This window comes from Lucilia sericata, unplaced genomic scaffold, assembly GCF_015586225.1.
Source record: "Lucilia sericata isolate MDLA Ls3-8-SP2 unplaced genomic scaffold, ASM1558622v1 Contig000242F_arrow, whole genome shotgun sequence".
NCBI classification, from domain to species: Eukaryota; Metazoa; Arthropoda; class Insecta; order Diptera; family Calliphoridae; genus Lucilia; species Lucilia sericata.
The window spans coordinates 81639-109626 of NW_023994269.1; the positions used below are offsets into that span (position 1 = coordinate 81639).

At 32.7% G+C, this 27988-nt stretch overlaps 3 protein-coding genes across 3 annotated transcripts; 1 reads left to right on the forward strand and 2 right to left on the reverse strand.

Annotated features, from left to right (window-relative positions):
• The first annotated feature begins 1438 nt into the window (after positions 1-1438).
• LOC119602570 (DDB1- and CUL4-associated factor 8) lies at positions 1439-7443 on the forward strand. Its single transcript, XM_037954151.1, has 7 exons — positions 1439-1830; positions 1984-2572; positions 3632-4564; positions 4661-4803; positions 4870-5014; positions 6305-6397; positions 6641-7443. The coding sequence occupies exons 1-7, from the start codon at positions 1718-1720 to the stop codon at positions 6926-6928; spliced, it is 2304 nt and encodes a 767-aa protein (XP_037810079.1). The 5' UTR covers positions 1439-1717; the 3' UTR covers positions 6929-7443.
• On the reverse strand, positions 7341-21277 carry LOC119602569 (dynein heavy chain 12, axonemal). Its single transcript, XM_037954150.1, has 12 exons — positions 18971-21277; positions 18716-18896; positions 15983-18649; positions 15610-15924; positions 15307-15549; positions 15023-15250; positions 14753-14917; positions 9287-13769; positions 8903-9222; positions 8096-8841; positions 7877-8026; positions 7341-7806 (listed from the first exon to the last, which is right to left on the reverse strand). The coding sequence occupies exons 1-12, from the start codon at positions 21031-21033 to the stop codon at positions 7473-7475; spliced, it is 11895 nt and encodes a 3964-aa protein (XP_037810078.1). The 5' UTR covers positions 21034-21277; the 3' UTR covers positions 7341-7472.
• Positions 21278-22517: 1240 nt separating this feature from the next.
• Positions 22518-27358, reverse strand: LOC119602585. Its single transcript, XM_037954175.1, has 7 exons — positions 26735-27358; positions 26229-26639; positions 25900-26143; positions 25677-25830; positions 25433-25611; positions 25268-25371; positions 22518-24756 (listed from the first exon to the last, which is right to left on the reverse strand). Exons 1-7 carry the CDS (start codon positions 26909-26911, stop codon positions 23833-23835), a joined length of 2193 nt encoding a protein of 730 aa, XP_037810103.1. The 5' UTR covers positions 26912-27358; the 3' UTR covers positions 22518-23832.
• Positions 27359-27988: the final 630 nt, after the last annotated feature.

The following is a 27988-nucleotide window of genomic DNA, read 5'->3' on the forward strand; positions in this document are numbered from 1 at the left end:
TGAGTACCTTATATTACGAACGAATGAGTAAATTTAGTACTCGATATAACGAATTTCTAAAAAAATTTCTATAAAAAGAGGTGAAAATAATACGGAATGATAACTAAACTTCTTTATAAACCAAAAGCAATAACATATTAAGATTTTATGTAAGTTCAATGCCCAATTCAATGGGTACAAAATCTACAAATACAAAAATCCGGGAATAGGAATGAAAATAACATTTAAAAAATATTTTCGGAAATATAAATTAAATTTATTAAATACATTTTAATATAAAATTCTTTATTTAAGGGAATATTATGATTATTTTACTAATAAAGTGAGAAATGGAATTGTTTGTAATGAAAATTACCATAAAATACTTAGAATTTCACATCGATTAAAATGGGCATCAAATCCCTATTCTTTTATAAGAGAAGAATTAATTCATTTTCGAAATGAAACAACTTTAACATCATTAAACAAAAAATATTGTTTTTTTCCTAATTGTAATAAAATTTTTCATAAAAGCTTTAATTTTGGTTTGATTGCAAATTTAACAAAAAAACTAATTTCTATCTTTTGCACACTGCATAAAAATGCATTGAAATTGTCAAAAACTTTATGGGTGCATTCAAAAAGATTTAAATAATAGACTTCCTACCTTCCATTACCGTATTTTTATCATTAAATCATAGAAAAGTTGTTATTCGGTTTAACGAATTTTTCGTTTTTACGAATGGGTCTGACATTATATCTTTCGTTAAACCGGGAAACTACTGTACTTCTGTCAAAAAATGTACATGTTGCCACCGTGTTTTTTTTTAATTTACCTTACAAAAAGACAATCCCACATGCCCAAAAATCTCTTCATGTAAAGTAAATATGTATTATAAGATAAAATTTATTAAAAATTATACATGAATTGAAAAATTATTCACAAACAAAATTTTTATTTTATAAACGGTATTTTGTATGGAAATTTTGTTTTATAAACCTTTTATAAAATAAAAATGTTGTTTGTGAATAAGGGGATTAGAATATTATTTATTATTTACTTATTAAAAAAGTAAATAAATTATCAATTAAAATAACAAACAATTAGTACTAGATTACAAAATTGTAAGTAGTAGCAAAAATACAAATTATATACATATTATTTTTTATCAGTCAATATTGGGAACTTATAATACCGTGTAGGTCTCTACTATTGTCGTATAAGAAATATATAAAGATCTTTATAGAAATGTGACGAAACCACTACCATGGAAAGTTGTTAAAAATTAAGATATCTATGATTTTTAAAATAATTGCTTTCAAAATCCCATTTTTTAATCTCGGATTCCGCTTTTATTTATTTAAAATCATTGAAAATTTAAAAATAACTGAAAACTTAGCCGGCTTAATTCCATTTTAAGCCGCCGCCGACCTTTTTAGTCTCAGCCGCCGACTTTAATATTTGTCAGCGCAGGGCTCTGGTTATCAACAGTGATTTTTTACAAAAGTAAATTCTTTTAATTTAATAAAAAAAACAAACGTTTTGAAAAGTCAGCAAAGCTTTTGTAACAATATTCAAAATTTGCAGAAATATTAAAATATTTGGTTTTTAGAAAAAGGAAAAGCCAATATTTAATAAGAAAACTAATTGGAATGAGGTAGATTGCATAGAAATATTGGCACGTAAAAGAAAAGAAAGAAAAACAGATTTGCAAAAAAAACTTTTAAGCAAATCGAAATGGAGGAAGCAGCCGATTTTCATGAAGAATCGGCACCCAAACGGAGTCGTTCTGATGAAGAAATCAAAGAAGAAAAGGATGTTTTTTCCAGCAGTGACAGTGGACAACAGAGGTGAGGTGTTATGCAGTTATTCTATTAACAGATGTTTGGATAATATATCGATTTAATTTTATACTAAATTTTTATTTTGCTTTTCTTTCTGACTACTGCTGTTTCTTTTATTTGATTTTGTTATTGCAATTATTATTGTCTTGTGTTCGTTAGTCCACATGATATACAACAACAAGAACAGCGACAACAGAATATGAGTGCATGCTGTAGTAGCAGCAACAACAATAGTAGCAGCAACAACCACATCAATAACAATAGTGATAGTGGTTTGAGTTTAAAAATGGAGGACTCTTCATGTGGAGATGCCGATTTAACTGGAGATGGCGTTCTCAGATTTGATAATGACGATGAAAACACAATGGCCACTATAGTTGATTCCAAACCAGACAAAGATCAACAAATGTTAAGTGGCGAAAATAGCAAAGCAGATAACTCGGCACAAATTGTGGAAAAGGTTGAACAAATTTCCGCTAATACAAGTTCGGGAGTTGATCTCGACAAACCTACTACGTCCACAAACCTGATAAAACGTCATAAACGTAATCGATCCCGTAATTATCGTGTGGCTGATCGATCTTCATCTTCCTCTTCCAGTTCGTCACCCAAACATCAAGCAGAGACTCAGCCTGAAGAACCGCAACAGGACGAAAGCCAGGAATCAGTCAATGCTGCCGAAGATCCTGTATCACCTGCCAATAATAATGCAGTTGAAGAACCTTCACCGCCTTCGCCTTATATGTCTGTGAGTACATTTATAATAAATATTTTTTAATTGGAGATTTTTGTAATTAGTAGTTGATTCTTCGTTAGGTATAGGGACTTTAAATACCAATTTTTACTATTTTCCTGATTTCAATACTTTATTTGACTGTTTATGCAGATTCTATTATATGCATTTAAATAGTAATTCTCATACATATTTTATTTAATACATATTTTGCCAACAATGGCTCAACAATCAAAATATAAAAAATTTTTTTAATTTTTCCACCAAATAATCATATCGATGTCAAAATTGTTCATAAAAAATTTGAGGTCTCTATTTGTACTGTGTTTCGAGATTTTCGACTTTTGAAGAAGTGGGAGTGGCATTCCTCCCACTTGCAATTTCAAAAAAAAAAGTAGCCTATAGTTCCTTCCAGATATTGGAAAACATACACTGAAAACTTCAAGAATATCGCTTTTCAAGATATTTTGATAAAATTTGGACCATACAATTTGCCACAAGGACGATGCCTATTAAAAATGGTTGAAATCGGTCCATTAATTCACCTAGCCCTCATACAACCTTACCTTCCGATTTAGGGTTTTTAACTCATAACTACGTCAAATATACTTCTATATTGGCATAAATGACCATGCCAATTTTTATAATGATCGGACCATTAGTATCGCGATGAAATTCTGCACAACTAACCTTTATATAAAATTACATCCCCTTCCCAATTTGTTGAGGATCGGCCCATATTTGACTCCTATATAAAGCCTCTTTTAGAAATTTAGTTTTTTATCAATAAATTGCTTAAATACATCGGAATTAAGTTAAAATTCAACATAAATGTTTCTTTATGAAAAATAAATTATTTTTAAAATATACCCATGGTGTAGGGTAACATATAGTCCGCCATGTCCGCTATACTTTCCTACTTGTTAAAGCTTAAAATTGTTGAAAGGTAAGAATATTCGAAAATACTATTGTATTATTGGTTAACCTACACTGGATTTCTTTTAACTATATTTATTATTGTTTATATAACCTTATATATTAGCATACGAATGATTTTTTTTACGTATTTTTTAGTTACCTAACTTCCCCGATTCTTCAAGTAGTAGCTCGTCAAGTGATAGTACATCTGACAGCGATGACGATGATACCGATTTTGAACCGTCATTATTTGCAGATCGTTTAAGTCCTGATTTTGCCTCAAATGATTCAGCCGACTCGAATCGTCTTAAGGAGAAAGACGAAGAAGTTAACAAAGTGTTGAATAAACAAAAACCTCCTTATACTTGGTGCGGCAGTTATGAACTGATGCGTCGTGAACATGGTTTAAGTGGTGATGGCAAAACTTCTTTGCGCAATGGTTTCTCTTACGGGTTTAAAAATCGCTTTTATGCCTCACGTCACATTGTTGAACGCATGAAAATCTCACATGTCTTGCGCAAACATAATGGTTGTGTCAACTGTGTTAATTTCAATAAAAACGGCGATTTGTTGGTAACAGGTTCGGATGATGCACGCCTTATTGTTTGGGATTGGGCGGCCAATAAAACGAAACATGTTTGGAAATCAGGTCATAGTGCCAACATCTTTCAATCGAAATTTTTACCTTCCTCTTCGTGCATTGATATCATATCGGCAGGGCGTGATGGAAAAGTCAGACGTTCAATTGTACCGCCATCTGGTGGCAAGGTACAGGTGTCACATCTTTATTCGCACTCCGGAGCTGTACATAAACTAGTCATTTGCCCGGACAATCCATCGGAAATTATAAGTGTTGGTGAAGACGCTTGTATTTGCAGTAAAGATTTAAGGGAGGATGTTCCGAAAGTTGATATGTTAAAAGTATTTTCGACAAAAAAAAAAACACGAAAAGTTCGTCTGTTTAGTATTTCGCATCACCCATTTGCTCCCGAAATTTGTGTCAGTGGTAGCGATCAATATGTGCGCGTTTACGATAAGAGATCAATGCGAGAACCGGTTCACACAATGTCACCAGAACATATACTAGGAGTGAGTATCCATTTTTAATTTTGTCTTTTTCCTAAAGAGTTTTAATGAAAATTAACATTTGTATTAATTTTTTGTTTTGTATTTTTTTTATCCTAGACTCATTTCCCTAATGTGACTTGTTGTGTATATAATAATACCGGTACCGAAATATTGGCCACCTATAGTGAAGATAATATTTATTTATTCGATAATAAAAATTATGTTTCTGGAGAATATTTACACTCGTACAAGGGCCATTTGTAAGTGAAAATAAATTAAAATTAAACCAAGATAATTATTGAAATTTTCTTATTATTTTTTTGCAGCAATCAGAAAACCATAAAAGGTGTAAATTTTTTTGGTCCAAATTGTGAATACGTTATAAGTGGCAGTGACTGCGGTAATATATTTTATTGGGATAAAAACACTGAAGCCATACTTAATTTTATGCCAGGTGATACAGCTGGTGTGGTAAGTGAGAAAATAAATATTACTGCATGCATAAAAACATTAAGAATAATAAGTACGTGGCTCACTAACTTAGATAGATTGGCAAACACATACATTACTTATTACTCATTTTATTGATGGAATTTTGGGCATATTTTTATTTTATTTTATTACAAAAAATATTTTTATTACTATATATTTTATATTTTGCTTTTGCGTATAATTATTAACAATGCTTTACATATACTTAATTTCACTTAAAATATAAATTCAAACATTACACATCTGGCATTTTATTAAACTGCAATATCACAAAATGTGTCAGAGAGTATTGATAAAAAATTTCGCTTTTAAAAACTCCTTGTATATAACTGTGTTATATACACAAGTGCGATCCTATAAAGAATATATTATCAGTATACTTTTTATTTTGATCCATATAATTGAATAACTTTTCATTTATAAAATCCCGAAAAGTATATTTATCTAATCGCACTGAGAACAATATATATATATGTCTGCATGTTTGTTAAAAAATTTCTAGATTTCTTCGTGATATACATTTTTTGATATTTATGGTTCATATATAACGGAGATATGAGCAAAATATACAAGACACAACAAAGCTTACGATTGCACGTAGCGGTGGAAGATGTGCTTGCTGAAAAATACGACGAAAATGTTTTCCTTGCCTCATTTGACATTCCCGATTGTGATTATTATATAAATATTAATATAGTGAACGATTCCGCACATCCGAATATAACAATCCTTCCTGTTTATTTATCTGCTTTTAGTTCTCTAACTTATAGTTGTAAATATTTGGGCTGTTCCAGTACTACACCATTTTTAATTGTATTTCAGAAATTACTATTTAATTTCAGAAAATTCTAATTATATTTTAGAAATTTCAATTGATTTTCTGAAATTTCAAGTTTGTAGATAAATTTACAGCTTATATTCTGAAATAGTAATTTTAAATAAAAATACTAAATATATACAGTTTTATGAATGGTATAATGCTGTACTAATGGTAAAATGAAAGTACTAAAATAAAGTTTATTAATGTTGCTCTTAATTTTATTGATTTGTTATTTTATGTTCATTTAATGCTTTTATAACAATTGCATATGTTTATATTAAATTGCACACTAAAAAATACATATCCATATGTACATTTTAATTTTTAATTTTTTCGTTTGTATTTTTCGTTATGGTATTTGTGTAAATACGTATGTATTTATGTATATATGTGTTAAATATATTTAAGTGTTTTAAGGAAAACAAAAATATAAAAAATTATTAATTCAGGTCAATTGCTTGGAACCTCATCCTAATACACCTATTTTGGCCACATCTGGCCTTGATCACAATATAAAAATCTGGACTCCAAATGGAGAAAAGGTAAATATCTAAATAAATTATCTACTTATCCACTGAAGTTTAACTTTAAACGTTTACAAATTGTTAGAAATCAATGATTTATAAATAGTTTTGGTTACTAAAAAGATTTAAAATTGTATTTTGTTTTGTTACGATACGATTTTGGTCTTTTTTGTTTCAGTTTGGATTAAGACTTTTACAATTACATATTATAATTACACATCACTACACATACACATATTCCACCGTCTCTTATACTTTTAGCATCCACCTGATTTGACCAAGCTCACTAGTTGTGTAAGACGTAATATACGGCGTACTGCTTTAAACGACGGTATTGATTTTGATGATGGTCAGATGCAATTTTTCATAAGACAAATTTTAAGTCGTCATGGTGCCAATCGCCGCAATCGAAATCGTGATGGAAATGATTCAGACAGTGATAATTTAAGTAGTGATGATTCTTCGGTACCGGATATACATACCGATTCAGGTGACGATGATGATGATGATGTTTCGAATCTTCGACATTTTGCCTGTGGTACCCAATAAATTTGTTGTTCCCTCGCAGTCGATATAATGATTTAAAACCATTGTAAGAATTTAGTGAAAATGAGACTGGGTGTTTGAGCGTTGTTTTTTTTTTGTTAAAATTATTCCCGAAATTGCTTTATTTTCAAAAAATGTGTTTTTTTTTCGATTGAAATGTAAAGAATTTTCTTATTTTCAGCTGTTGCAGCATTTATGTTTGAGATTTATCTTTTTATTCATACATTTTTCTTTTATTTTTGTTTTGTATTTGTATCCTTATATAGCTTTGTTTTCTTTTCTTTGTAAGAAGCTCATTTGTCCATGATAATATATTATCTTTTAATCTTGTAAACTTTTGAGGATAGCAATGAAATTTTTAACTTTGTTAATTGCAGAAAGAAAATAAAAGAAAATTAAAAATCTTATGTTTATAGTTTTAAAATCAGTTATTTGTTAATCGAAAATATATATGTATTTATTTATGATGAACATTATACAAGTTAATGAATGAAAATAAATGTTATCGTAAATATAATATATAAACAGTTGTTTGAAAATATAAATTTTAATCATTTGTTTGGCATATTAAAGCCACACTGCGTTTAACCCAATGCGATGCTTTAAGTTTAGTGTTCAGCAGCAAGGGTATAACATAATTTGTAGAGTGACCCGTAGTCGAAAGAGTGCCTTTACGTTCGGCCGTCTTGTATAAAGGGCTTTTATAGCGGTTGCCTTCTTGTAGCTCACTAATTATTGTCGGTTTGAGGTAAATGGCTGGCATTGAGTAAATCAAGACTTTAGGCAATTGTTCATCTAGTATATTTTCCTCCCAATTCCAGCGTGCCCCCTCTAGGAATAAACCATTTATGTACACACCATCTTCGGGAGCTCTGTCTTTGCTAAAAAGATATTTCAATTGATTATATTTACAACTTCTGACTATGTCTATCCCCATGAAGCAAAACTTACTAGGTTTCATTGAGGACTTCATGATCAAATGTTAGAGTATCAATTGGTATTTTATATTTTCTTGCAAAATTCTGCATAGCTCCTGTCAAGAAAGCTTGTGTAAAGAAGAAGCCCGATATCCAAAATGTGGGCGGTTTGCTATGATGATGCCTTTAAAATCGTTATATTAAAATTCGTCAAGTGTCGTAAAAACATCAAGAGCTTATAACAATTACTTACCAATGATGCAACCAGTTGATTCTCTTAAATAAATCCTGAATATAAGATGCTAATGGCTTTAAACTAGGATATGATTTCTTCATCCATTTCGCTGGTATTCGATTTAACTTGATAGCGGTTATAACGGCTTCCAACTCAGGGGTCATTACAATAATACCGTGAACTGCATTCTCCACATCACGACATGAAGCTCGAATTTCTAATTGCAACTTCAAAAATCGTTCCATTTCCTGTGTGATCACTGTATTCATAGATTCACTATACTCCACGGGATACTTCTTTTTGGCTGCTTCAATATCCATATTTTGCGGCATCTCGGCTACAATTTCTTTAACGGTATCCAATAACAATTGTTCGGCACTTTGGCCTATGCCGCCACCTGAAGTAACTTCACTGCCCAATATTAAAATCATTGAATCCAATAAAGTTTTGGTAGTTTGTAAGTCTCGTGTTATGCCCGAGTTAGCATGGAGGCCGTACACATCGGGCGCCGCCAAGCTGGGATAGTTTTCATCGACATATCGTAAAATCTCACGATGTTCGGTTTTACGAGGGACAATGAATCTATCTTCTATAGCAAATTTATAGCGGTTGTTTGATACCACCTCGGAATTAACATAATCGGCCAGAATTGTGACAATAGCACGACGATCCCAAGTGTCTGTAACTCGACCTCCATAATTACACTCTGCTGTTAAGTATGATATGGCATCATATGGCACATGCTCGTATTGATTTAGCAACATCTATTTAAATATGGGTAGACAATTTTAAACATTGTTTTGTAATTTATTCTAGAAGACTTACCCTTAATTGCAAAACTGATATTTGCAAATCAGATTCGTTAAATCCGTATGCAATATTCCAACCCAAAGGTCCGTATTTGCGCCGCTCTTGGACAACCGCATGAAAGAAACATATACCAAAAAGCAGGCGAGTAAAAGCACGATCTTGTTTCGGGACACCCGTATAGAATGATTGATCGTTTATCGGCTCCGAGTTATACGAACGCATAATATTTTCCTTTAAGCCGGTGGGCGGCTCATTTGTCATCTTGACACCATTTTGCAGTAAGGCAACGGGAAATTGAGGCGTGGGATAGCTAGTTAGCCATAATCGAAATCCGGCTACAAAGTATAAAGTTATAATTAACATTATGGTTGTTTACATATTTATTTGTGCTTTGCTTACGCGAGGTATTAAACGTATCCATATTTTCCCATAAAAATTCCAATTTGGGCATCCACGAAGCTGCCAAATGGCAATTCTGTAAACACACCCAATAGCCCAACTCCTGAGCTACTTTTATGAGATTCTGAGCTATTGGACCCTGTCCCTGTCCTAAAGAAATACTTTGGAAAGTCTCATCATAGCCAGTCCTTTCCGCAAATGACAATAGAGACCCTAGGGGATCAGCACCAGGAGAAAGTATAAAAATTAAAGGAGTTAAAGCCGTTGACTCCATAAATGATTTACTTATATCGAAGTCTGGGGGAGTAACAAATTGTGAGCCCATTTCGGCTGCTATGAAGTGACGTATGGCCAGAAATACCTTATCAGGTCGTAAAGATTTTAATATAATAATTTTTTCAAAACGGGTAGTCTTGTTGTGCCAAGGTTCTGGAAGGGGTTGTAATTCAGGTTCTGCATGATCATATATTTTCTTCCAGGCACCAAGATTGCTTTGGAAAAACTTTACTAAGCCTTTAAGTTCCGGTAACTCTTCTAAACGTAGTACGTTTGCCCATATGGTTTCAGTAATCCAAGAGGGGTCTGGATTTTTGGGAACATGTCCTGATTCTTTGGCTGATGTTAACAAATGTACCATATGACGCATTTCTATTTGATTATTGCCCAGCAAGATGCGACAACATAATATGAAGGAAAATAGTAATTTATCTTTGTCAAATATTGATCTGCAAACGTTGTTGTATAGATTTCTAGTCACTGCATCTACTAGAAATTTTATACGCCTGGGTAGTTCTTTGGACTTGTTGGCAGTTTCTATGGAATACATATACAAATTTATATACCAGTTTAGTGAAAATTGGTACATGGGATCGATGTTGGGCAAATCAGTTATAGAATAATAGAGTATAGAGGAGTGTATGGCTACCGGTTTGTAGTTAAGTCTAAATGCTTCTATTTTGGTAGATGTTTCCTTAGAGGCTTCTTGTTTGGCCACAATATCAATCGACAAAGTTTTAGATTCTCCCAAAATTTGAATAGCACCTTCATTTTCCAAAATATCCCCTTCGGAGCATGTTAATGTTTTTAATATCATATTTTCAGCATCCACTAAGGCTGCTTTGTTCTTGGCAGCTTCATCTGTCAAATTCATACGTAATTCTTGTAAATCTGGCCTTTCTTTGGCCACTACTATACTGAGCAACTGGTCCTCTAGGGCGCTCTGAGTTAGAGCAAAGTTTATAATAGTGACCTTGTTGAATGTTTCTGGTAGAAAGTGAGGATTTCTTAAGTTACAAGTCATGTACAGACGAAAGTTTTTATGAAGCGGTACAATGTTATCGCCTAAGCTTATAAACTGATGACCGCCTTGCGTAAATGTTTTATGCAATAGTATGGGATCTAATGGTACCTCTAGTTCCTCTAGTACATTTTCTATTATAACCGGATAACCATATTCCATGGACTCGGCTATGATTTTCATGTAATTAGCCTGATTAAATTTGACTGCACTTAAACGATTTTTACGTTCGGTATTTTTAATCCAGTTGTTGGCCTGCCCCTGGGGGTCTATGAACAGACTGTAACGACTTGAATTGGCTGAAATAATAGCATTTTCAGTGGAAAAGACATCGTTGGGTAAACCATTGATATTCCAATTTTGTATGGTGATGTCTAAACCTAAAGCTTTGGTAATACTGTAATTTTCAGAAAGGGGAATTTTGTGATTAACACACTTCTGATACCAGTCTTCCACACACATAGAACGATATTTATAGTTAACGGCTGAGAGATACGCTATCACTCCACATGATATTAGAATGTCTCCTGGCAAATGATCGTAAAGGCTTTGTAAATCTTCAGCTGCTTTTGTCCATCTGGATTTTTCTCCGCCCAAACCATCTATCAAGGATTTAGCACGACTGAGTCTACTTTCACAAAGATCAGCTTCATCTTGTGTTCTTCTCATTTCCTGATTTGCCTTGTCTAAATCCTCATTGAGTTTGGCTACCTTAGCCTCCAAAGCAGCAGTCAGTTCTCGCTTTTCATTTAAAAATGTCATAGTATCGGCATATTCTTTTTCGGCTGCTATTAACTTGGCTTTTTTTGGGGCCACAATTTTTGCCACATTGTCATAAAGATCCATAGCAATAATCCATTGACATAGACCCTTGGCCGCACTCGAAGCTTTAGCAACAATTTTTGGATTGAAATCTTTGTGAGGTATAAAATCTTTACGTATCTTTTTCATTATTTCGGGATTTATATTATCTTTGTCAAAATCTTTAAGGGCTTGGAGAAAATTTAAATCGCCCAATATTCGTTTACTGGGTCCCCAATAATCATTAACCATTTTTCCAGTAGCAGGATCCGCTATACGGTCTGGTGGTATACCCTTTATAACACAAACAGCAGCCATTACTAATTTAATGACTGATGGAGGATTTTTCATAGACTTGACCAGAGTAATATCTGCCGGTTTAAGTGTATTGAGAGCCTGTAATGCTTCTTCCAGAACAGGAATGGCTTGGGCTAAATCTTTTTCACATTCGCTTTTCAACTCTTGAGCCGCCTCCGCTTGTATGCCCGCCACTATTTCATCTTTTTTCACTTGTTCTGCTGCTGCCTGTGCGGCCACACTCTCTGTGTTGATTTCCAGTAACATCTTGCGTGAATTTTCCGCCATAGATAACAGCTTTGGTTGCAAATCATTCAATTCTTTTTGCATTATAGAAATAGCGTCAGCTGCAGAAGCCAACGTGTCTAAACCTCCTATATAACGCATTTTTGCGTCCATTACTTCTTGCTGTTTGCGCCCAATTACCTTTTGAAAAGATTGTATCAGTTCCAAAAAGGAAGCATTGGTCAAATATATATATCGACCGGTGGCTTGACAGAAGTCAGAACATACTGACGACGCAGTTGTGTGGAAATATTGCGTAGTCTCCACTATGGCCTGTTTTACTTCCTCGGAGGGAACATTAACATTTTCTAATGATATTTTTGCTACCATTTGCAAAGCCTCTTCCGGCCAACTTTGATACCAATCTATGGTGCAACAATTCACAAGCGAAGGATATAAACGTACTCGTGTTCTCAAAGAATCTCCTATTGGAGACAGACATAATACAATATGTAATTTCTTTTTACAACGGTTAACAAAAAATGAAAAGACTTGTAATGGAGATATATCTATATTGCGATTGCCTCCCTGAGCTGCTAAACGGACCATTTCTAAAATTTCCTGTTTTTCATCAATGGCATAGATATTGGGCACTTCGCCTTGATTCAGTAAACAGTCTATATCCTGTAAAAACAATTCCATTTTTATTTGATTTTCAGTCATTAAAAACACAGTGTGTTTGTCCAAGCCACCGGCTTCTTTTAAAACACTTTTCAAATCATCATGCCAATCATTGGCGCCATAGTTTTTAGTTATTTCTGGTTGAAAGAAGGAAGTTTGCACCATGTTGGTGGCTAACTTCGTTAGAGACTGCCGACCTGAACCGCCAAGGCCAATGAGAAGTGCACTGGCTCCTCCGATGGAAATAATGCGGCATATACGATTCAAATGTTGTAGAGCAAAGGTAAATAATGTGATATCCATTTTTGATCTTCTGGTGGAGTTGTAGTCATCCAAACTTGTCATGGCTAATTTATAAAGGGCAGCCATGGTGGGAACTTCTTCGTATCTTCTCTCATCGGCCACACTATCCTCGTCAAAATACACACCGAAGAATACACGACTTGCAATATCCAAAGTAAATAAAGCCTCACCGGAGTCGGCTGCTTCATTGCAATAATTGTCAAATACAGTTTCTAATTTTTCTTTGAAATTTGCTTTCACGCATTCATTTAATTTGTTAAACATCCATTTTCGATCGCCATCGTCCACTAATCGATCATAGAATACTCTCAAGGCTTCGTGATACCATAAACGAACAAACACCTTCTTATCATTGACAGACTCCTTACGTAAAAGAGAACAGCCCGTTACAACGCGTGATATGTCTCTTAGATTAAATATATAATGACTTTTGGCTGGCGTAGCTCTCATCTCATTTTGAACCATTTTGTAAATTTGTTGGGTGGCCGAAACGATTTGATTGACCACCACAAACACATCGTTGCCATGCCCCGTCTTACGAAAACCATTCAATAGAACATTAACAAAAATACGATTCATGGTGTCATCACTAAATGTGTCTATTGAAAAAATATTAAAGTGATTCAAAAATCGAGGATAAACATCTTGTCGACTTCCACCTGGTAAACCACAAGCACTGACAAATATCACATTGTGTATAAATATTTTGGTACTATCTTTAAGATCGTAAACATGGCCATAATCGAAATATTGCCGTAGAAGTTCTAAAGGAGGTTGGGCTCCATATTCCTCTTTTATAGGCATATTCATATCATCTACAAAAAGTACAGTATTTTTGCCTTTAGGTGCACCATAAATACCTCGTTTCCACTTTTGTAACTAGAAAGAAATGCTTATTTGAAGATATCGGATTTTTATAAATACATATCGACACCCTATATCCATAAAGCGCTAACTAAATCTTGGACCAAAGTGAGTTTTTAAGGGAGAAGGATACATCAATGCATAATCCACGTCTGATATAAATTTTAAGCCAAAAAAGGAAAATAAGTTATAACTTGTATATTAACAAGATGATCATACTGAAAAAATAATTTCATAAATCGTTTATAAGATTTATAATATTCTTCCGTTGCAATTAAAAATTTAGCAATTGAGTTTTACTAAGATGATGTAAATGCAGCTTAATGGACTTACTGGGTTGAATTATATAGCTTCATAAAACACGTAAGAGTTCTATATTCTGCTGTGCCAAATCTTATATATCACACCTTTTGAAGAACTAAAAAGTGCCAAAAAGTCATGTTTCTAGCCAATAATAATGTGTTATTCTTTCATTGCTTTATGTGTGTTATTGTTGTTTGTTTATATTTTCTGCTCAGCATGCTTCAAAAATCTCAACTTTTGATAACATTTTCAGAGGTTGCTCATATCTCCGTTATTGATTTTAAATAGCGTTCTTCTCGAATGTATGTCTGATAGAAATGTTGAAGATTTGGATCTCGCAGATATCTGGGGTTTCTGAAAATTAATTTCAACATACACACAGACAGACACAGACATGGCTATCTATAAAGATCCAGGATACACAGATATGTATATATATATATATATATATATATATATATATATATATATATATATATATATATATATATATATATATATATATATATATATATATTATAGGGTCGGAAAATTGCAAATTTCATTCATGTCTGTTTACTATGAATGTATCAATTTAAGTATTCATTCATGAATATTTCTGAACCTTGTTAAATAGTTTTTGCATTTCTAAAAACTAGACTTAATTGATTTAGCACTTTTTTAATATAGAGTATCAATGTGTACTTGAATCTTACCTTGGAAATTAATAATTCTTGAGTTTGATTGGCGGTAATCATAACAGTGAAAGTCATAAATGCGGATTCATTGGTTTCACTATTCAGTCGATTCATAAGATAGTTTTGTACATATACACTTTTTCCGGTTCCTGTAGGGCCTACCAATAATATTTTCTTTTTATGCTTTAATTTAAAAATATACATATGTAATTGTAAAATACTTCTTAGATTAAAAAAAATTGAAAATTATATTTTAATTGCAAAATCTAATTTTGCATAATAACTTACATCAATATGCATTTTTAATAAGTGCATGTAACGAGCGGTGTCCACGGTTGGAACTTGAACTCCCAAAGAGGTTTCCTCCACTTCCATACGTTTAGCAATATCTGGCCAGGAGCGCCAAGCTCCGCGTTGCTTAAAAATATATATATAGTCCACTAACAGCCCCTCAACTGGTATTGCTATTTCCAATTTTCCAACGTTTGCGGGAATATTTTCTTCATCCGCCCAATGCTGGTATTTAAAACAATTATGTTTTTAAAATTTATTTTATAAAATTTCGGTTATACCTTTCTTAAGAATGCATCAAACTTTTCCCTGGACCTTGAGTCTAGAATACCAGCCACTCCCCAAATTAAGGAAAATATTATGGCTGCCTGAAAATACATTGGTAAATATTTTTGATAGTCCTCGGGATTTTCATCGATTGCCTCGTTAAGGCACATTTCAAATATATCAAAGGTGGTTGTAAGACAATTATATTCTCCTGGTTTTAAGTATTGTGTACAATTTTTCCGAACAAATTCTTGACACTATAAAGATTTTCGAAAAAGTGAAATTAAATATTATTTTACAATTTTTAATTGTCTTACCGGGTCCAACAACCAATTAAATAAAGCTTTAATGTATGGTATAGACTCCTCATCAGCCCATCTGTTGTCGGATTTCTGAAGCCAAGTGTTTGCAAAAGCTTGCCACCCTAATGTGGTGGGCTCCATGTATATCATGCCACAGCGTGACACAGTGGCCGGTGAAGCTTGTGCCAAATCCATAACTTCGAAAATCATAGACATTTCTTTAGTCATGGTTATGACCTCGCCCGATGTTAAACACAGTTTCTTATTGTCGTCAAGTACAGTATTCATATTTTCAATCCAAACTGCATCCACAGGACCATCAAATATTACCTGTAAATTTGAAGTTGTAGGTAAATAATTCAATTGATTTTAGTAGAGTTAAACCTACCCATTTTCTATCTGGTGTTGGAGTCATGGCAAAATCTCTAAATATGCGAGCAACTAAGCCATCCGTCCACTCATATGAAACTGGGTCAAACGAACCATACAACTGATTCATTGTTATTGATTTTGGATTCATTATACCCATTTGTACATGTTGAAAATAAGGACTCTTTTCAGGATCCTTGATCTTTAAAGACGACAAAATTTTTGCCAATATGTCCAAAGTTTTTGATTTGCCAGCCAAAGGCTCTCCGACCAACATAAAACCATGTCGCACTATCATCATTTCATATGTCTGTATAACTTTGGTGAGGAAACTATCTGTTGGTTCCAAAACCATTTCCTTACAAAATTTCTTAAATTCCGCCTCGATAAGTGAATAATCGATGGTCGGTAAGTTAATGCCAGGGAAAATGTCTGAGATTATTCCTTCAAAAAGTGGAATATCAAAAGACATGAATTTAGGTAAATTAACATCTATTAAAGATCGTAACAGCAAAATATCTTCCAGTTCATTGGGAAATTGTTTTTTTATATTGCCACAGGCAGAGAGTACTGTCTTTACCGCTCTCATTCCATAATCATAATGATTTTGCATAGATAATTGTTCAGAGCATAAACGGTAGGTAGTCACAATTTTAACTGCCAATTTACGGGCATCCACGAAACCATAGGAATAAAGAGAGATTTCTCCAATCATTGCATAATCCGGAACCATCATTGCAACAGATCGAAATAGTACCTTTAAATTGTCTGGTAATTCGGAACGTCCTGCATAGCCTGGATTCATAGTAATGCACACATAACATGAAGGGTTTAACGTTAATTCGGTATTTTCAAATACGAATTTTACGGCATTGGCACGTACAGCTTGGACGATTAATAATATTTGTTGGGCCACCACAGAAAGAACTTCTAGTTCGATACGATTAAATTCATCAAAACAGGCCCAGGCTCCACTGGAAGCTAAACCTTTAAAAAATTTACCCATTGCTTTGTAATCCAGGCCGTCGGAACAATTAAATACTTTGCATTGAACTGCCAAAGCTTTCGCAAGATCCTTGGTGGTTTCTGTTTTACCAGTGCCAGCTGGTCCTTCGGGGGCTCCATTTAAATGTAACTGATAAGCTCCCACCAATGTGCGATAACAACGATCAGTCAAGGGTGTTATAACCAAACGATCTGAGTTGCCCAAATATTCATTGGCATATGGTACTGTAGCATTAATGATTCTTACCCAACTGTCTCCCTCCTCCCAATAGTAACGTAACTGGGACATCCATTGGAAATCATACTCACTGTTTATTTTCAAACGTATAAGTTCCTCGACCACATCTTTGGCATGAACATCAATGACTATTAAAGACTTAATGGTGATGCGATTTAAATTGCTTATTTCGGTAGATCTGACTAAACTCACAATCTGATGCAAATCGGAGGTTAGTTCGGCAAAAAAATTGTTCATTGCCTGGTAATCAGTCACGGACTTTCTTAAATTAATATGAACATTGGCAGCCCAATAGATTTGTGATACACACAAGGCCACCATTTGTGGCCAATGCAATACCCATTCATATCTCTCGACTTTGGGATAGTGCTCAAATGACATTCCCATTTGTTCTCGAACAGCCTTTAACATTTCATATTCCACACCCAGAAGCCATTTTTCTACACTGCCACCTGCAGCAGCTGTAGACACCTGATCCACGAATGGAACAATTTCCATATCTCCACTAATCATAGACATGACATTTTTCTTTTCATCAAATTCCAAGCTATTGATACCTTCAAAACATTTACTTAAGTGAGGTAAAACTCTTAAAGGATCTTTGGTTTCCGATAAAATCTCCAACATTTCGTCATTCGACAAGAAGAAGAAACGAGGAAAGTATAATCTTTTCTTTTCCAAGTAATTGTTAACGCCATTGGTAATATCATCTAAAAGTTCTACAGCTTTGATGAGAGATTCAAGTAAACCAGATGCAGGAGCTGTTTCCATAACTAAGGGTTGTCTCAATATCATGCCCATATTACGTGTAAATGTTTGTTCCACAATTAAGAATAGCCTTCCCTCTTCAGGCATTTGAGCTACTATGTCTTTTGAAGAGAATATGGGCAACAAATATAGGAAATTAGCTTGTACTTTTCCCCACTGGTCTAATGTTTCATTTACTCTTTTTATTTTATCATACCAAGCCAAAACTTCGGTTTCACAAGGCTTCATGAAAGCTGAGCCACGCATTGACAATGTTTTCAGTATGTGGTCATCCAGAAGAGCTTGTATATCATCCAGATTAGATAAGATCTGTACTCCTGTCTCCTTGTATGGTCCCGTTGGAAAGATCTTGTTATCCCACTCGTGAATCATGGACTGTAAGGCATTCCATAGTTGCAACTCTTTATTAGCCCCTACACTTATTATTTCAAACTGATCCAATTTTGAATCTAATTTATAGTTTAAGATTTTCCTCAAAGTCGTTCCAGCATCCGGAGTTATATCGAATCCAGCTATTTCCGACATTTCTTTCCAATGCCGTTTTCTAAGGGCTGGATTACACATGTTATTCACTATAAACACGCCTATGGTAAAATCTTTAATTGATTGTATCATTTTGTTACAAAGTCTCAAGGGAACCGGATGATTCTCGGGGTCAGGATCTTCCGTTTGACCCTAAATATAATAAAATCAGTGAAATACAACGATATTGTATTGATAATTGATTGATTGAACACACACCTTAAATTTACAAATTGGATTATCGATTAGATCCTGTTTGATTTTTTGCCTGTAGTACTTTTGATTCTTTTGGAATTCTTTAAGATAATTATCGGTTGTAAGTTCCACAAATTTTGGTTCCAAATATTCAAATGGCCCATCCAGCCACACGCTATGGTAACGCATCCAATTAATGCATAACCTGAAATGAAAGTAAGAAAATGCAAAGTTTCAAACATAGAACATTCTTATGGCTAAAATTATTTATATAATTACTTCATTAATGTTGCAAACGGATAAACAAATGTCTTCAAAACATCCAACGTTGGATATAGTGTTTGTGGAATTTTGAACAGCTTTTCCTCCTTATTAATCCAGGCCACGTAGTCATCGAATATTTTTAATTGATCTATAAAATTCTGCAGCATTATATAATATTCTTTAAACTTTTTCGGATCACTCATGTCATTAATGATTGTAATTTTTGGTATTAGTTCTTCGATATCTTCATTTAGTTTCTTAACGACTTCCTGCAAATGCTCTTCAAATAGACACTTGTAATTCTCCTGCTGAGAGGCATTATAATCACAGATTTCATTGATGTCATACAACCAACTAATGGTGGTGATGGTCAAATCAAAATGATATGGAGACATCTCACACAATTCAACCAAATTGGTGCCTATTTTCAGGCAATATTGTATGCGATTTCTTAATTCGAAGAGTTTCTCTTTCTTGACAAAAATCATGTATTCTGCAGCCGCCAAAAGCTCTTCGGTGGTTTTCGGTATTTCTAAAGCTCTATCCTTAATATATTGAAATTCATCACAAATATCTAATTCAGTTTTTATATGTTGTTTGGTAATTGCGGTCGTTATGCGGGAAATTAACCCATCCGCTATTTGACGAAGACGTTTTATGGCTGGCTCATTGTTTATAATGGCCAAAACGAAGAAGTCCTGCCGTGGTTCGCTACGCAACAAGTTAATATATTCAAAGTAGGTGTCAATTTTAGTGAAATATTCTTCAAATGCACGCGGCTCAGATAAGAACTCGTTCAAATCATCCATTACAGTTTGACTGTAGAGATTGTAATACTTTCTTTGGTACTTCACCAAATATTGTTGTATCGGTTGATATGTTTTTACGATAACTGCTTTTAGTTGTTCTATATATTCATTAAGATAATTTAGATTCAGATTTATGCGCAAATACTCGGCAGCCTGGCTAACTGTTGAAGCATCAATTTGAGGTTGTATGGGTTCCATTCGATTACCTACATCGGCTATCTCTCTCGCTATTGTCTCATATACTTCTAGTATTTCCTCAATGCTTGGACTTATATCAATGCTGTTATCTTCATCGTAACATACCAAATTCAAGCGCAACATGGGTATTTTACGATCATTTGCACACACTTTTAGCAGTTCCGTTAGAGTTCTTTGTTTTAAATTATTAAGCTGTCGGTTAATGAGACCCTCTATACATAGAAATGTCGGAGGCCATAACTTAGAACTAATAACCCGCTTTTTATACATTCGTCGTATACTGCATATAAACTTTGGATACCAAGTCCACCTTAAGTAGGTGTTGTTATTGTCCAACGATGTGCGACAATATTTTAGCAATGTTTTGTGAGAAATACATTCCCTTTCACCCAAACCCATTTGTACCGAGGCAGCTTGCGTCATTTTCAATTGTAACGGATCGAATACAATTAACAGTTCGGGAAATTCCAATTCGCTTGAATTTAACACACATCTTACGGGGATGTGCAGAATTAGTAAACGCTGTTTTATTCTCTTTCGGTTTTGAACAAATTTCGAGTAATTTTCTGTCTTCCCAGGTAGCGAAAACCTAAAGTCGGCTTTTGGTAAATCAAACTCAGCTGGGTCCTCGCCAGGCAATTCTGGTTTAACCAAAATACTTTTCATGCTATAAATTTTCATTAAACGATCAAACTCATCGTGAACATCCTTCATATACGATTTTACTAGATCCGGTAGTTTTTGCTTTAAAATTTTCGGTGCATAGCTTAGTATTTGTTTTTCGGTTTTTGTTAACATTTTTGGAACCACAATTTTTCGTACACACCTCCGCAAGTTGTCCACATAATGGGATTCTGGCAGATATCTTATGTCGGATTCAGATGGTAAGCGTTTACGTGATAATTTCATTTTAACCTCTGCCGCTCGATACTTCAGAAATATATGATGTCGTCTTTCGTATACGTCGGCCAAACGAAATTTCAATAAGGGATTCTTCATGTATTCCTCATTATCGTATCTATCCAGATTTGATGGTGGATGATACATTCGATCCAATTTACGACTATACATTATCGCAGATTATCTCCTTTATTTTTAATATTTTTTAATTGTTGTGTTATATGTGTTTAAAATTACGTTCTTTTAATGATTGCTTTCGGCTTCATAAATCTTAAGCTTTTTTTAGTTATTTATACAGAATATTTTGTATTATACAGAATATTTTGTTTTTTTTTTGTTTATATGTTTTAAATACCTAATAACGGGTTGCCTAACTACGGCTATTTAAACTGTTTTAAAACAGGGTTGCATTTTGTTAATGTGGAAACAAATTTGACCCCCTTTTGGAGAAGTTTATTACGATAGATATGTTTTAAAGAGGAATTGAACATTTTTTATTTATTCTTATTTCTTAATTTTTATTTAAAATCTTTACTATAAACTGGTGCTATATCCCAGCAAAAAAAGACGTGCAAAAAAAGTAGTAAATGCATGGGTTGAACTGATAATGAACTGGTTCATATTTAGGGGAAACATGCATGATTTTAACATTAGCGTGTCATTGGCATGCATGGGTTCGTATTTGCAAAAATGGTTCGTCATTTAAATGAGTTCTTATAACCAATGAATATTCGATGATTCTCAAGCGAATTTTCATTGGTGCACTATATTTATTTAAAAATGCATTAATGGTATTTCGATTTAATTATCAATATTTAAATAATTTTTTTGCGTGATATTGATAAAAATAGAATAAGATAAAACATAACTAACTGATTTTGATTGGATTTAAATTCATGCAGAGGAAAAATACCCATTGTGTTTTAAAATCCGTTAAGCAGCCTTGGTTTTTTTCCTTCTCTTATTAATGGACTTAATATTACTAATTTTAATGGACTTAATATTACTAATTTTAACAAAAATCTAATAAAAAATTAATGTAATTTTTAATCTTTATTGTATGAAATGCACGTTTTCGTTAAATCTCCTAAGAGAATACCAAATTACAGTAAAATATTACAATTCCTATAGTGGAGTTACATGAGTGAATTTGGGTTCATTTTTCATGCCTTCACTGATGACAAATTTATTAGAATTTAGGCATGTATTTAAAACGTATTAAATAGAATACTTACTAAAGAAATCATGAAAATATCCCTTCTTCTTTAACAACTTCAAAATTTTTTTGCTGGGATATCTATCATAAATTAATATCGTGTGCTCTAAGAGATATTGCCGGTCAAGGGTTATAAAAGTAATTTTGTTGTGGATATCTATATTATTATTCGTCGTAAGCGTTCTGATGCTATTATATATATAATAGCATTATATTTCTATAAAGAAGACTTTGAAGACTTTTTTGGAATGGTATTCTGTGACATAACTATAACTACCATAAAATAACATAAACCAATGCTACAATATCCAAAAAAGCAACAGTTCACGAGTAGTATCAGTTGAATAACAGTTCTGATCTGAAAATATACATACTTTGAATAATATTAATTTCTTTAATTTTTATTTTATGTTTCGGAATTTTATCTACAGCAGTTTTATTATTTGAAATTTTTATAAAAGTCAAATTTTGTTAAAGATAAAAAGAAATTAACAATATTACAATGCATTTCTTAAAGTTCAATAAACATATTATTAATAAATGTATGGATATTCATAAATTAATATTTTATGAGTGAGTTTTTTAAGATTTTATTTATGTATTGTAATTAGTATAATTTGTATTTTTTTTCGTTTAACAGGAACAATAATAACAATATTTTGGTAGATTTTAAAGTTGTAATGATGAATTTATTTTTCTATGATTTTTTTTGGCAATACGTATTTATGTTTGTATGTATGTGTTCTGGTAAATAATTGTGAGATTATTTCACGATTGTTTTAAATTTTAAATAAGTGCTCGAAAAACAATTTGAATTTAAACTAATTAATTGAGAAAACATTATAATGTTAACTTGATTCATTTTATATTTTTCCTGTTTTTTTATTTTTATTAATCTATAAATAGCTATTCAGATATATTGTGTATATTTATTTATCAGTTTAAATTGCTCAACATGGCACATACAACTTTTAAATTACAAATTGCCCTGATTTAAATACATACAAATGCATTTATGTATATAAATTAACACTTAAATACATATTTTGTATGCAGTCTACATAAATATTAATTACATATGTACTTACAAATTATCGATTCCCCCCCTAATTTAGTACTAATGCAAAAAGTTCATAAAATTAATTGTAAACTATTAAAAAAAGATTTTTTAGCGACTTCTTAAATACTATTTCATTATTAATTATATTCAGATTGTTATTTGTTTGGTTTAAGCTTTTCATTAGTTTCCTTATTCTTACAAAAATTCTTTTAAAATGTCTCATGACTACATAAAACATATTTAGAACCATGGTAGGCTGAATATAACTTTGAAAATAATAATTAGTTCCTGAACGCGAAACTTGAAATTATGAATGGAGTCGGCATTAGAGTAGAATTCTGAATAATAATTGAGCAATTTCATTTCCCTTATTTAAAAATCATTAAATATAAAAGAGATTAATATTTAATTATTTTCTCAGAGTTCGATTAGCAGTTTGTTGTTGGTTTTATATGGACTTTTAATCATTCCTATTTGTAAATATTTATTATTTTGCAAAGAGTATCTAGTCAAGTCTACTCCAAATTTAGAAATTTCTTTGAATTTATGTGGCTTTAGTGTTTCCTATTCTCTATTACTCTTGCTATTAACAGGTATCAGTTTTTTGTTTGACTATGTTTTTCCTACCCTAAGGCTGTTTTATTTTTGTTCTTTAAATTTTCTTTTAGTTAAACAATCTAAACTATTCTCTAAATTACAGTTCAAAATTCAAGACATAGTCTTTCAGTAGACCGGGCAATTTGAGTTTATTTATATTTTGTGCAAGTTTCCTATCCAAAGATTCATAAATGGCAAGACGTGATAATTGTTTTAGACTGCGAGGTTTGCGATACAAAGATGAAATGACAGCTATTAGCTGCTCGGTCTTTTTGCTGGGCACTTGGGCCACATAAAAATTGTGCAATGATTTGAGGCAATTGTAAAGTGCATCATGTTGCATTGTAGCGTAAAACAAATGTATTATACGAGTGAAATTCAAGTCGGGATCATTAAGTATAAATTCTTTTTTTGTGATCAACACAATATAATAAAATAATAAATAGCGGGAATTTGTACGAAATGAATTGCGAAATGTTGTATCACTCAAAGATTGACGTGTAACTCCTACCGAATCTACGCCACTAACTCCACCCCCTCCAACAACACCACTACCAACAACTCCACCAGAACCACTACCACCACCGTTTACGCTGTCCCCTGAGGAACCCGTCAAACCTAAGGCATCACCAAATCTGGCTATTTCATTGGAATATATGGCGCCACCAGTGGTCTTACTACTTAATACTATATTCGGGTCAGCACCGTATTGCATGAGCGTTAAAGCTAGCTCGTGTATGCGTAGCATATCTTGACAATCTCTAACGTTTCGTACCATGTCCATTACAGCCTGTAGAATGTTTTGATATGTTTGATTGCAGTCTAGACCATGTTGCAGTAGCAAGAGTAAAATATTTTTAATAAAATCAAAATTTGTGCGTCTTAGTGTGTCACAGCTCAAGGTAAAATTTTCACTAACAGTAAATACTAAAACTTGTAATGGTGTCAAGTTATGATGATACGAACAATTTGGGTTGGCACCGTGTTGTAGTAATATACGAATGCAATTAACGAAACAGACCTGCAAATATAAAAGATGAAAAATGAATAATTTGAAACGTGGCTTATAATTTTTATAAAATGTTTGAAAATTTCAAATCGGACCTATCTATTTCATATAGTATTATTAAGAACGTTGAAAAAGTAATTCACTTTTTTCCAAGCGTTAAAAAAGTTGCTGCGGCGAATTTAAAATTTTTTAATACAAAATCGGAAATTTTTTTATTTTAAAAAGTCTCATTGTTTAACCCACAATATTTACAAGCAACGACAGGGCTGCGGTTTAACCTTCTTTCAAATTTAGTACCCAAACATGTAGAATTCATGTAAAATTGTTCATGAAAGGTTTTAGAAAATCAATTTGCGCGGAAGTAGTACGTAGTGCTACTACGTAGTGATATGGCTTAATTTTGGTTATGGCTGTAATATTTACTTTATCAGTTTTGAAAAAGTTCTCCTCAACAATTTAAATATCATATTATCCTCTCAAATAGGTTTTTTTCAAAAATACGCATTCAATTAGGTTTACTTGCCTTCATTGAGTGAGTATAATGTTGTAAAGTATCGGTGTTAATTAAAGGTATCAATAAGACCATAATAGGTACTGAACCATCACGACCCACAATATTTGGATCACCTAAAAATTAATTTCATTTGTTAAATTTTAATAACATGGACAGTTTGTAATAATAACTTACCATCTTCCTTAATTAGCATACTTAAGAGTTCAAAACATACTTCCATATCACGGATGTGTCGAAAAACACAAGCTAAAGCACTATTGCCCGCCTGATTAATGGAGTTTTTAGCACCATGTTGCAAAAGAAAACGTACTAAATGTAAAACATCCCATTTACTCCATTTATCATAGCCGTATCTAAAAAACAAGAAATATATTTTAGATTTATAATATAATTTTCGAAAATCGCTAAGAAAACCTACCTGGCCTCCTCCAAAGCATAGCGTACTATTAATGAATGTAGCGGAGTATTTCCTAAAACGTCAGGTTCATTTATAAGCTCTTTACATCCACGTTCCAATAAAAGTCTTAAAATGCTAAGTGTATCTTCAGCTGATTTTCGGGCAATAAATATGACTGTAAAACGAAAACATACAATTATTTTATGTAGCTATCTCATAAGAAATATTAAGTAAATTTGTTTACCCATGTGTAGAAGTGTAAATTGTTGGGTACATGTTCGTACTGTCGTTACTGCTCCATGGTGTATAAGCAGCTCTAAAAAGCGCAGTTCATGTAATATTGCATGATGTATGGGATAGTATTCATCTTTGATGAGATTTATTTCGTCTGATCGAGTTACTACTAACTGTTGCACACAATTCCAGGCACCACGTTCGCATGCCATATGAAGCAAATGAAATACAGGTTTTTTTGATCTAAAAGGGATCTGTAAATGTAATGATATTTAATCTATCATATTTTTAGCTTTAAGCAGAAATAAAGTCTAAGTATATTAAACGTTTTAATCTCACCCACGGATCATCTAATTTTTGAACTAAAATATTAAGTACATTTATCTGGTCACCATCAATGGCATAACAAATGGCATTTTGTAGTTTGGAATTATCGAAACGGTCGCGATATTCGACATCTTCATAGTGACTGGTATTGTACTGAAAAAGTTCACAATTTGGACTATGGCAACCGGGAAAACACATGCGAGAATCACATTCAATGCGGGCACCATATTTCAGTAACAATTCCACACATGACTCGTGCCCTTTCAGACAGGCAATATGCAAGGGTAGAGAACATGGACTACGATTCAAATCAGGGCGATGACGTTGCAATAACCATTTGGTTAATTCGATGTGATTAAGACCCACACTGCGTTGTAGAATATTAAAGCCACAATCATCGTGTATGACCAAAATATTTTCATTCTGCAAAATGAAATCGAAAGAGAAAAAATCAATATTACAAACAACGAAACCAAACCAATTAAGGCAAATACATATGTATAAACAATGCAACAAACCTTCGGAATTTCCAAGAGTAAGCTCTCTAATGGTTGTATTGATATTTTGGGATTAGCTCGAAGAATTTCGAATAAAGTTTTAATTTTTTCTTCAGTAGCCTTTGAAACCTTGTGACCATCACGATGTGATAACAAGGCAGAGCCCGAACGAAATATTTGACTAACAGAGCCTCCCATTATAAACGAATAAAATGCTGCTCCCTTTTGGTATCACTTTCAAGACGTATCTAATAGTATATTTTTAACAATTTCCTGGTTTTGATAACAATTTTATCCATAAATTAGGTCAAGTCCAGCAAATTATTTTCCTCAAACTATGTGGGTCATTGATCAACATTCTAATTTTTTGGGCAATGAAAAAAAGAAAACACTTCTCGTTTTGTTTTTCATTCACTTGTTGTAAAATCGAAAACGTAATAAACAATTGAATTACATTTATTGTAATTTTCATGGAAATTCTTTAAAAACTTGTTTAATCAACATATTTAAGCTGTTTTCTTTTTGTTCGTCTTACAATTTAATATTGTTTTTATTGTATGTATTCAGTATATTGAGTTTTCTTTTACGAATTTTACTTTTTACAACTAAAAAATCAATACGCACTTTCAATAGCAACAACAAAATATGTATGTTGTTAGTTGTTTCGTGTCTATTCTCACGCATTCCTCTAGATCAGCTGTAGCCATTTGTTTTGAAAACAAAGAAGCGAAACATTGAGAAAACGAAACGAAGAATACACAATAAACGACAAAAAGTTTTGCTTTATGACGTTGATAAATTAAAATGTTACAAAAGGAAAAAAGCGTTAATTAAAAAATACGAATTAAAATCCTGAGAGATGTACATTAGAGTGTCCCGAGGAACAGCCTTTTTAGGAATTTCATGTAGGAATACCTCTCAATCGATGTGTATGTACAGAACACGAGAAAAATAAAAAAATCTTTTTTTTCGATCGGTCCTCAGTTCCCTATCAATCCTGATCTCAGTATAATTTTGGAAAAATAATAATAATACCTCCAAAAAAGTGGTCTCGGAACACTCTAATGTGCACAGTTTAATTTGTTTCAAAATGTAAAAGTAATTACATACATATATGTATAATTGAATTATGGAGCCGAATAAGAGCTTAAAGGCCAATTTTCCTAAAACACGATTTTTTTTGCGTTATATGTACTAATCTATTCATAAATAATTAAATTTTATTTATTTGTCCATTATAATATAATTGCAAATTACATATTCTAAACATACCTT

What these genes read in the sequence shown, in the direction of transcription:
- LOC119602570 (XM_037954151.1), top strand. Translation starts at nt 1,718, where the DNA reads ATGGAGGAAGCAGCCGATTTTCATGAAGAATCGGCACCCAAACGGAGT. An exon ending in AGTGACAGTGGACAACAGAG is followed by an intron (nt 1,831 to 1,983) that starts GTGAGGTGTTAT and finishes TGTGTTCGTTAG; the next exon opens with TCCACATGATATACAACAAC. An exon ending in CAGGTGATACAGCTGGTGTG is followed by an intron (nt 5,015 to 6,304) that starts GTAAGTGAGAAA and finishes TTATTAATTCAG; the next exon opens with GTCAATTGCTTGGAACCTCA.
- LOC119602585 (XM_037954175.1), bottom strand. Translation starts at nt 26,911, where the DNA reads ATGGGAGGCTCTGTTAGTCAAATATTTCGTTCGGGCTCTGCCTTGTTA. An exon ending in TACTCTTGGAAATTCCGAAG is followed by an intron (nt 26,640 to 26,734) that starts GTTTGTTGCATT and finishes TTCATTTTGCAG; the next exon opens with AATGAAAATATTTTGGTCAT. An exon ending in ATTTACACTTCTACACATGG is followed by an intron (nt 25,831 to 25,899) that starts GTAAACAAATTT and finishes TTCGTTTTACAG; the next exon opens with TCATATTTATTGCCCGAAAA.
- LOC119602569 (XM_037954150.1), bottom strand. Translation starts at nt 21,033, where the DNA reads ATGTATAGTCGTAAATTGGATCGAATGTATCATCCACCATCAAATCTG. An exon ending in CAACACCAGATAGAAAATGG is followed by an intron (nt 15,925 to 15,982) that starts GTAGGTTTAACT and finishes TCAAATTTACAG; the next exon opens with GTAATATTTGATGGTCCTGT. An exon ending in AAGAATTATTAATTTCCAAG is followed by an intron (nt 13,770 to 14,752) that starts GTAAGATTCAAG and finishes ATTTCTTTCTAG; the next exon opens with TTACAAAAGTGGAAACGAGG.